Source organism: Belonocnema kinseyi, chromosome 8, assembly GCF_010883055.1.
Source record: "Belonocnema kinseyi isolate 2016_QV_RU_SX_M_011 chromosome 8, B_treatae_v1, whole genome shotgun sequence".
NCBI classification, from domain to species: Eukaryota; Metazoa; Arthropoda; class Insecta; order Hymenoptera; family Cynipidae; genus Belonocnema; species Belonocnema kinseyi.
The window spans coordinates 39,417,665-39,428,419 of NC_046664.1; the positions used below are offsets into that span (position 1 = coordinate 39,417,665).

Here is a 10,755-nt window from a genome sequence, read left to right on the forward strand (position 1 = left end):
TAAGTCCTATACCGTTTTTCCATACGAATATTACGAATCGAAACTAAATTTACGTATTACGAGTACATACTTACTATCTTTCGCTAAAAGATTATTATGGCGGAAGCTAACCTTTCGGAACGATAGAGGGTATCTGTATTAATGATGCGTGGTTAGGGAGATTGAGTTGAATGTTATGATCAAGTTCGTTTGCTTTTTAATCGCAGTTTTCGTAATGGAGAAGGGTTAAATCCTGTCTCAAAATCAACAATTGAAAGAACTGTAAGCCGCTTTATGAATCATGGATCTATCAAGGACCTTCAGAGAACTGGTCGGGCAAAATCTGCATGATCTGAGAAGATGCAGATGAACATAGCCCAAGCATTTGTTGAAAACCCACACCTCAGTTTACGTCGAGATAGTGATGAGCGTGACGTTGGTCCTAAGACAGTGCGAAATATTTTAAAAAGCATTAATTTCCATCCTTACAAAGTTCATCTAGTACAAGAGCTCAATGAAGACGATCCTGATCGTCGGGTTGAATTTTGTGAAATTATGATGAACAAAATTGATAGAGATTCTCTTTTCTTGTATAATGCAGTATTTTCAGATGAATCTACTTTCACTTTAAAAGGTGAAATTAACAGGCAAAATTGTAGATATTGGTGCGACACAAATCCTGATTGGATGTTGGAGAGTTACACACAATATCCACAAAGATTAATGTTTGGGCCGTAATCTTGAATGATACATTGATAGGCCCTTTCTCCATCGATTGTAATCTCAATGCTCGTGCATATGAAGAGCTTCTCGGAAACCAAATTGTACCAAGAATAAGGGAGGTTACAGGCGATAATTTTCAAAATATTTGGTTCCAGCAGGACAGAGCAGCTGCTCATTACGGTAGGGAGGTTCGGGCATATTTAGGTACTCAGTTCTCTCACAGGTAGATGGGAAGAAGGAGTGAAATCGAGTGGCCTGCTAGATCTCCTGATCTGACGCCTCTCGACTATTTTCTTTGGGGATAACGAAAATGTTTGTTTTTACGTATTTCTAACGACTTAGGAGATCCTTCTAGAAAGTTGCAATTTTTATTTTTCTGAAGAAAATTTTTAAGGGTTATACTCTTTCAGACCCACTGATTCTGAATTTTTAAATTAAAAATAACTAATTTAATAATTACAAATTTTTCTTTAATTAATTTTTATCTCATTTAAGAGACAAAAAAGGTTTGATAATCTCAGCCAAAACAAGGCTCGTTTTGAGTCAACTAAACGTCGTCTTCGCCAAGAAATGACTCGACTTGAGACAAGTAAACGCCGTTTTACCTGTCGTGGCTATAAAGAAAGACGAAGGCCTATGTCTCGACTCAGTTTCGAGACGCAGCCAGACATCGATGTCTCGGAGACGAACTTAAGACATAATCAAGTGGAACTCAAGTCAAAGCATTTTTACTCGGGGTTTTAATGAAATATTTTATGTTAATAAGAGATTAAAAAACAATTAACACAAACAGCATTTTTTATAAATTTTTAATTGCTTATGTTAAGTGACGATTTTTGACAATATTTTTTTGAATGTATTAACTTTTTCTCATAGATCAGATTACTTATAAGTCTCAAAGGTATTTTCTAATTTTTCGGTTTAAAAAATAATTCAATTTTTAAAACGTTTGCTCTTATAAAAATTTTGTTCCTCTGCACTTACATGGCTCTGTCGTGAGATTTTTAAAACGTTTGTTATAATTATTATAATAGTATCAAACAATATTATTAGAAATATGAGTACAAATATTAACGGTTAAAGTCGGGACCAAATGTTGAGGGCCATAAGTTCTTTTGATTTCAACTCACATCATAACAACTCTCTCATTAATTCTTTAATAAATAAAATCAAAAATTTTACGTTCTTCCGAATTCAACGATATTATCAATACTATCATAAAATTTTTTTTGTTAATAGTTAGAAGGCAAAACATCCCAAAAGGCATAGTTTTTTACCTTTTTTTGAAGAGACTACTTTTACCTGTTCCCAGAAAGAAAGTGTCGTTATAAAAAATCTGAAAAAATTCAAAAAGTTTCTTGCAGCATTGTTTAATTCAATACATTCTTTTGTAGTTTTGTAATGCGAGAGCATTAAAATAAATTAATTAATAGTAAAATCATTCTTACGCAAATAGCATCATTTTGAATATTTCTGACTTTGGTGAGTGTACGCACGTTGAGAGTACAGCGGGACAACGCAAGTAAAAATGCTTCGAATTGAGTTCGACTTGGCTATGTCTTGAGATCGTCTCCAAGACATAGATGTCTGTATGCGTCTCAGAACTGTTTCGAGACATAGGCCTTCGTTTTACTTTTATGGCCATGACAGGTAAAACGGTGTTTACTTGTCTCAAATCGACCCTTATCTTGGCTGACATGATAGACCCTTTTTCTGCTTTTAAATAAGAATGAAATTGATAAATGGAAAATTAGTAATAATTGAATTACTTATTTTTAATTAAAAATTCAAAATCTGTGGGTCTGAAGGAGTATAACCATTATTAATTTTACTCAAAAAAATAGAAATTGTAACTTTCTTGAAGGATTTCCAAAGCCGTTAGAAATAAATAAAAACAAACAACATTTTCGCTACGGCAGTTATAAACCTCTGGTCTTAGAGTCATAAAAATTTGACTCACGAGATAAATTTATGTCTTTAAGACATATAAACTTGTCTCCAATACATCAATTGAAGCCTGGATCCATCTCAAAGCTGAGACATGCCCAAGACGAACTTTTCACTTCAGCATGTCTTGATTGGTGGAAATTCAAGTCGAAGTCAAGTCGAAGAATTTTTATTCAATAGTAACAGAGTCGACTTGCACCCGGAGTGTGTATTGTCATTGAAAGAGTACTTTTTTCTACTACAGTGAAGCGCTTCAATAGCCCTCCTTTCTATAGCTCTTTCGGGAATTAAAGACGCGCCGCAGATGGCTCTAACAAGAGCGGCGCGGGCTCTGCATTTGTCACTGAGGCAAGTACTCAGGTGTGAATGAACAAAATCAGAGCGGGCTATGATGATTTAGTTCCCACCCAACGTCAGCCCCAAAATCAATGCTATAGAAGAGTTTCGCTGTATTTGTTCTGATGTGCTGGAACACGCGTCAACATTGGCTGAAGTAAGAAATATTTAAAATTATACTTCTTGCTTAACAATTATTTTATAATAAATTCAGTGCACATTTGGAGCTACTAAACAGCTCCATACCTTCACTCGTTGTCAAGAAAAAGTAATTGTAAATAAAATCCCGTAAAAAGTAAATTATTGAATACTTTAGAATTCAGAATAATTTATTGCATTAGAGAATGATAAAAGAAAATTTCTGCATTTTTAAACATTTTTTCTATCTTCACTCTCTTTATGAGAACAGGTAAAAGTGGACGCTTGAAAAACGAAGTCAAAATTTCCGTTATTTAGGGTGCTTTTCTTTAGGATGTAGGTGATCATATCGTTGAGTTCAGACGATCTTGAGCTTTCAGATTATTCTATCAGACAATTCAGATATTTTTGTGTGTGAGTTGGAATCAAAAGAAATGAGGCACCCCCACATTTGGCCCCGATTTTAGAAAGCCTTCTATCAATGAAAAATCGTTACAGATAAGAAGAATATATCACTTAATTAAATTCGGACGTGATTTTACTACTTTTTTTACTTCATTGGCAATTTACGATTTGTACAAATTTTTTGTTAATGCATATTGCTAAAAAGATAATTTGTAGTTGTAAATATTAATTTTTGGAATAATTTTACATATAAAAAAATTGATTTCTTACGGATTTTACCAAAAATTCGATATTATTCGTCATTCTTAGCTTCACCATTGATACGCGAGCACGAAATTTACGTTTATTATGTACAACTTCTGCAAAGCTCTGAATTTAAAAAATCGTTTGGCCATAACTAACATTGTTTTGCCATGACAGCCTACGTTCAATATGCGTTCATAGCATTTGTCACTTTCACATTCCAAAGTGTCAGAAATCTTATCATCTTTCCCTAAAGTTTTCTTTTAAAATTTGTTCTCCATTCTCCGCTTTTTATTAGTACTTTTCATTGAGAACAGATTTCACATCAATAATTTCTTTTGGCGTTGGAAAACAAAGATTATTCTTTCGCTAAAAGGAATATTTTTCTCACTATCTTTTGTGCATTTAAAAATGAAATGTTTAGTACTAGACATGTCAATAACATGTTGAACCTGTCTGAGTGTTTTTCTTAAAGATTTTATCTTGTATGCCCAACCATTGTGACAGTATAAGTCAGAGTGTGAAAGAATGCGTGACGCAGTCGGCCCCGCCCAAGGGTTGCAAAGAGGTAGAAGACCTAGGCAACACGACTATAAAAGCTGAGGATCAGAATCTGTTAGACAGCATAACGTTCTCATCAGCTCCCAACTCCTAATACAAAAACACCAATCTTGTCATCATGATTTCGTCTGTAACTTTTTTGCTAGCAGTAACAATTGCCGTAGCTTTAGCTGCTCCATCACCATCCGGTCTTTGGGCTGGACATGGAGTCGCCCTTGGAGGCCCAGTTCTCGGGCCATCCGCTCTTGCTGGCCCAGTCCTTGGACCAACTTCTCAAGCTGGACCTCAAGTTGGACCTGCGAAAATTTCCGGAGCTGTTGATGGTGGTGCTGTGGTCACTGGATCCGTTCAAGGCCCGTCTGTCGTTTCCGGCAGTGTAACTGGTGGAACTGCAGTCAATGGCTGGGGTGCACCTTGGGGTGAGTTAACCACTTGTAAACCTTTGATCATCTCAAAGAAGCCTAACAATGGAATAAGTATTAACTCAGATCCTGAGATCATCTTTGGATATTAAATTTGTGGCTTACACATTAGTTGTCTGACTGATGAAGTTGTGCTATTCATTTGAAGAATAAAGACAACTGATTGTGATCAAAATATATAAAAATTCTGCTTATTACTTTTTGAGTTTGAATTATTAAAACTTAAGGAATTAGTAGGGAAAAGTAAAGAATGAAATGGATATCTATATTCCTAAAAAAGTTTCTTTCTTTCTAATTCCTAATTTCTAAAAAACTATTTTTCCTTAGTGGGAACGACTCTTACATAATTTTACATAATCAACATAATCTTTGATCCAACATTAACTCAGGTAAAAAATTATCTATTTTTCACTTCTGAAAACAAACTTAAAATAGTCCCACCTGCTCCAGATACTCTTAGCTCTAAGTCTACTTTTAAAAGTTTATGAACACGAAAGATTTCAATTACTATTGCATAGAATATTGTGTATGAAACTATTTAATTTATGTAATCATTGTGTGTTGTTTAGGGGCTGTAGATGTTGCTCATTCAGGCGTTGCTCAAAATGGCGTTTGGGGAGCAGCTCCATGGGGTGCTGCAGTTGCTGCGCCATGGGGAGCCGCTCATGGAGGCGTGTGGGGAGCATCACTGGCTGGACCAGTAGTTGGACCTGCTGCAGTTGCTGGACCTGTCGCTGCTCCAGTTGTCATTGCTGGACCATCTGGAAGTATTTCTTCTGGACTGGGAGGAGCTCCTTTGAATGCTCGTCTTGGTGCCCACTGGTAAAATTTGCCCTGCGAAAACACCGACTGATTCCCCTGACGAACGTGATCTTATGATATCCATTGAGGACGGCATGATCTCCATTTGTTACCACTAGTACCTCTCAATGCAATTTTGTTGCGTTTTCTAGGTGTACATAACAAAGGTTCATCATTATATATTTTTTATAATAAAGAGCATACCAATTAAAACAAAATGAATCTAATTTACTCCTGCCTATAAAACTGTTAAAATGAGATAATTCAAGGGAGTTTCACGCTGAGGAGTAATAATAAGTATTATTCTATATTTTTGATAGTGATAATACGAAAAAACGATTCCGATATTTTTCGAAGCAATAATGTGATTTATAATTAAAACTAATAAAAAGATAGAAGCAGCTAACAGTTTATGTATTTATTTAGAAGAAAAATCTTACTAACACTGTTTTTAAAGTGTTGGAATAACACTTAGTTTTGACAAAAATTTCATTAGACTTGCTATTATAATATATGAAAACATGAAATGTCGAACTGTATAAGGACCAATATTTCGAAATTCTGCTCTCAACGATTAAAAGTAATTTAGGGCAAAAAGTTAAAAAAGATTTTCACCTCAATTAAATATCTTAAATAGCTGCCACATACTTCGATCATTCTTAGTACACTTTCTGTCATCTAATATATGAGTAAATTTATTTTGGATTCTTATGCGTTTATCGTTTCCGTAATCTTATAAGTATTTGTAATCCAGTGTAATTATTTCCTTATTATTATTTGTAATTATTTTTTTAAATTTCGGCATATAGAAAATAGACAAATTGATTATTATTAATAAGTCCTACACATTTTTTACTAAATTTTCGTGATATTATCAATCAAAATGTGAAGCTTAAAAATTCACAAGATCGAAAACTACATGAGGAAAAATTCGTTGTTTCTTCCTACAAATAAAGAAAAAAATTCTTATGTTTTCATTTCTTAAATATAGATTGTACGGATAACACATGCTTTTATTATTTTATCAAAATTTATTGGTTGAAAATATATCCTAGAATACTTTTTTTGTACATCCTTTAAAACTTGATTTTTTTCCTGATCTATTTGCAATTCTCTTCTTTTTGTTTAATTTAAAGATTTTATAAATTAGAGCCCACCATTTATTTTTAATAAAAATAAAGCAATTATTTTTTTTAGGGTGTCAAAAATAGAAAAAATAGTTTCTTAACATCCTTTCTATGTGCTCAGTCTATTTTGCTGTTAGTAAAACTTTGAAATCTTTTTTAAGAGTCTTAATAGCTTACTCAATTCGTTCCTGAAAATTTTCGTAAGAGTGACGGATCACTAATTTCTTGACAAACCCTTTTCATTTAAACTTAATCAGTTACAATATGTTCATTATTTTTAATCAACTTCTGTTTCATTTAAATTGACTATAAAATAGTGATTTTTTGTTACAAAGAAGCTTTCGCAATTTATAGACCTTGTATGATCCTATTTTTTATTCAAATCTTTTACTTCGCGACCTCATCATATTTCGCTTCAGTTAGCATTTATAACACTGTTTAAAATATCTAAAATTATAATAAATTACAAAAATTTTGTTGCAGATGAACCAGCAATTCTTTGTTCTAAACCAAAGAATTTAGAGAAGTTTAATAATAGAGTTCTTCAATTTTCAATGTATTTGGAAACAAATTACAGCAAATATTTAGGATTTCTGATACTTCCTTTTCTATTCATTTTTGCAAATTGGCTGACATTTACAAGCCTATTAAGCATTGGTTAAAATTGGTTTGGCGAATGGAAAACTTACGATTCTACAGAAAATAATTAAAAAACTATATTCCTAATTAAGCACCTCATTGCATTTAATTTCCAATTGTGAATAACATCTTTCTCTCGTCATTAATAATAAAAAAGTACAAAATCAAATTTTAAAGAAAGATTTCAATTTCTAAGGCAAATATGTTTGAAAAATACACAAAATTAAGAAAAAAAACCCCCGTTCGAAATCACTATTTAAAGCTACATGTATTTTTTATAGCCCAAAAGGTATTAGAATGATTAATAGGTGATGTCATGGAAAATGCTCTTTATTATCAAAACAGGTCTAATTCAACCTTTTTTATATGCATACAAAACTACGCATCAAATTTGCTTTGGGAGGTAGAGTAACAGTAACGAAATGGAGATCATGGCGTCGTGAATATATATCATGAGGTCGCAGTGGTCGAGAAAATCAGTCGAGGCCCTTGATGAATTACATTTACCAGTGTCCTCCAAGCCCGGAGGTGATATGGCCAGCTGGTCCAGCAACAACAACTGGTCCTCCGAGACCTACTCCCCAGGGAGCTCCCCAACCTCCATGACCAAGACCTGTACCCACAGCACCTATCAGACAAAGAATGTTATCAATAAAAACCTGAATGAGAGATAAATTATTTTATATAAGAGTTTAAGCATGCTGGGCCTATAATCTGTCTTTATTAAGCTAAGCCAGTCGCATTTATCTATCATATGCTTCTTACTTCAACTTTCATAGATGAATTTCTGGATTCCGATTCCAATTAGTTCATTTTATTCTTGAATTTAACATTACAACTTTCTTAATCGGTTTACTTATGTCCAAACAAAAATTTTACCTCCAAAGAAGATATGAAGATCTGAATTAAAATTGATATCAATGTTGGAGTTTTTTCAGATGATGCATCGTCAAGAATTGTTAAACTCACCCCAAGGTGCACCCCAGCCAGTAACTGCAGTTCCACCAGTTACACTGCCGGAAACGACAGATGGGCCTTGAACGGATCCAGTGACCACAGCGCCACCATCAACAGCACCAGAAATTTTTGCAGGTCCAACTTGAGGTCCTGCCTGAGATGTTGGTCCAAGAATTGGGCCAGCGAGAGCGGAAGGCCCAAGAACTGGACCTCCAAGAGCGACTCCATGACCAGCCCAGAGGCCAGAGGGAGCAGCTAAAGCTACTGCAAGGGTTGCTACGAGCAAGAAAGTCACAGGGGAAGTCATTATGACTGGATCGGTTGTTGTATTGTCAGTTGGGAGGTGATGAAGACTGTACTGTCTAACAGATTCTGGCTCCAGCTTTTATAGTTGTATTACCTATGTATTCTACCTCCTTGCACCCCTTGGGCGGGGCTGGACACGCTAAACATTCTCTCTCACTATTTATCTGCTACCAATGTATTGTGGACTTATCGCTATTAGGTCGAATGCTTGGGTTGGTGTCACTTGAATAACAATCATGCTAACGCCTTAGTGTGAGACCCGTCCTACTTTGTTGCTATGGGTCATTGTATTTCTTGTTACTTTCAGCTATGCGGTCAATACAATAACAGGGATCAGAGTTTGCCCAGGAATTTTAATAATTACTTCAATCCTTTACAATTGTCATTGACGACCATCTACAATAAGAAAAATAACCTTGTCCAAAGTATCTGTACTAGATGTTCGAATAATATTAGACTATTATTTCAACCCATTAGGCACTGATTTTTCTTCCGCAGGTGAAAATTATAAACGCTTCCAACATTTTCTTTGCAGTTTAAGATCTCTCTAAAAATTGGAATCATTCATGCAATAAAGCAATAAACATGTACATTGTTGAAACCAGATTATATTGTTTATTACATTACATTACAAATGATGATCTTTCATGTTTTCATCATATCATATTTCTTATAATTAAAATAAAGGTCTGAAAAATGATTAATTGGTAACCCAAAACATTTATTTTTAAGTGGTTTATTAATATGTACGAGAGATTTTGATGAATAATTATCTGCATACTGCTTCAGTATTTTCAAGCGGATAAGTAAACTCAAGAATAATGTATGGTAGTCCTCAGAAACATGTTAAACAAACTGCGTGGGTTATAAGAGATATGATCACATACGAGTTCTTGCTTTTTCTGTAAGACACACAAAATCAGGTTAAGGATTACCATTTTTTGTAGTATATTTTTCACATTAATAACATTTTTAAATCATATTCAATATTTTTTCAGAGAGTCTTTAATAAACTTATTTAAAGTCATAATAAAAATATACAGCTGTGAAAAAATATCAAGAATTAATAATACATTTTAAATATGATTGGTATAAGTAATAAACACGAGACAAAAGCTACTCAACTAGCTATTTAACTAATTGTTCTTGGTTTTAACAGAAAATATTTTTTTTAATGAAATTAAATTGGATTAATATTCAGAGGCTGCACAAACAACATTTATGTTTATAAATATATACTTACACTTTATTTCTCTAAAATGGAGGATATAGTTTTTTGTACTAAGAAAAAATATTATTTCAATATACAGAATTTATTTTGCTTTGTATTTCATTACCTTTTACTCATAAAAATGCGATATTTACCATATTACACGCAAGATTGATAATCACTTAGATGTTTCTATGTCCCATTGGTAACTAAGAACAGTTAAATGGCTAATTTCGCAAAAGCATACTAATAAATTAGAACTCAAAATTTCAAACTATATTTAAAATTAAAAGGAAAGAACAAAAATAATCTAGGATAGTGTTCAATCTAATTTGAGATAAATATTTTGGTAAGTTCGTTGCGCTAACCCTAAACATTATCCGATTAAATTTTCCATTTCCACATATTATTTTTATTATAAAAAATTTTAATGTCTCTGCTTAATTAAAGTATTTCTATGAATTAAAATAAATTATTTAAAAAAATTATTACTTAAAATCAATATATATATATATATATATTTTTTCGTAATTTTTCAAAATTAAAGCAATTTTTAATAATTTATTAGACCCCTGAAATAAAAAGTGTAATAGAAAATAAGATTTGTATAAAGCAGGTCTTAAAAAGTTCCGCAAAGGGTTTAGAGTAGTAGATACTGTAATTTGTTCGGCCACATTCAAACTTTAAGTAGAAAAAACTGAGCGAACCGACAAGGAAGCTACTTCAGTAGATAAGCTCGTTGATGATCAGACCATAACAAATGTATTTAGATTATTTGATTTTCCAAAGTAAAATACTGGAAAGTTCAATGCAAATTACTATTTGCTTTTGGAAACTTTTCTCCTAAGATTAAACACGCGCATGGCACGCGACTGTTAGTTCTCGCCCTTCGCGCTAGATAATGTATTTATATCGCGCTTCGAGCTTAATAATGTATTCACCCAATATTTGTACACAGACC

General features: G+C 33.2%; 2 protein-coding genes across 2 annotated transcripts; one reads left to right on the forward strand and one right to left on the reverse strand.

The window, feature by feature from the left end:
• Window positions 1-4,403: 4,403 nt before the first annotated feature.
• On the forward strand, window positions 4,404-5,768 carry LOC117178224 (tetra-peptide repeat homeobox protein 1). Its single transcript, XM_033369533.1, has 2 exons — window positions 4,404-4,751; window positions 5,324-5,768. Exons 1-2 carry the CDS (start codon window positions 4,451-4,453, stop codon window positions 5,578-5,580), a joined length of 558 nt encoding a protein of 185 aa, XP_033225424.1. The 5' UTR covers window positions 4,404-4,450; the 3' UTR covers window positions 5,581-5,768.
• A 1,867-nt stretch (window positions 5,769-7,635) lies between these two features.
• Window positions 7,636-8,651, reverse strand: LOC117178201 (chorion class B protein M2807-like). Its single transcript, XM_033369500.1, has 2 exons — window positions 8,291-8,651; window positions 7,636-7,949 (listed from the first exon to the last, which is right to left on the reverse strand). The coding sequence occupies exons 1-2, from the start codon at window positions 8,583-8,585 to the stop codon at window positions 7,825-7,827; spliced, it is 420 nt and encodes a 139-aa protein (XP_033225391.1). The 5' UTR covers window positions 8,586-8,651; the 3' UTR covers window positions 7,636-7,824.
• Between the last annotated feature and the right edge of the window lie 2,104 nt (window positions 8,652-10,755).

Excerpts from the sequence above, each read along its gene's own strand:
- LOC117178224 (XM_033369533.1), top strand. The coding sequence starts at position 4,451 with ATGATTTCGTCTGTAACTTTTTTGCTAGCAGTAACAATTGCCGTAGCT. Across the intron at positions 4,752-5,323 it reads TGGCTGGGGTGCACCTTGGG|GGGCTGTAGATGTTGCTCAT; the intron begins GTGAGTTAACCA and ends TGTGTTGTTTAG.
- LOC117178201 (XM_033369500.1), bottom strand. The coding sequence starts at position 8,585 with ATGACTTCCCCTGTGACTTTCTTGCTCGTAGCAACCCTTGCAGTAGCT. Across the intron at positions 7,950-8,290 it reads TGGCTGGGGTGCACCTTGGG|GTGCTGTGGGTACAGGTCTT; the intron begins GTGAGTTTAACA and ends TTTGTCTGATAG.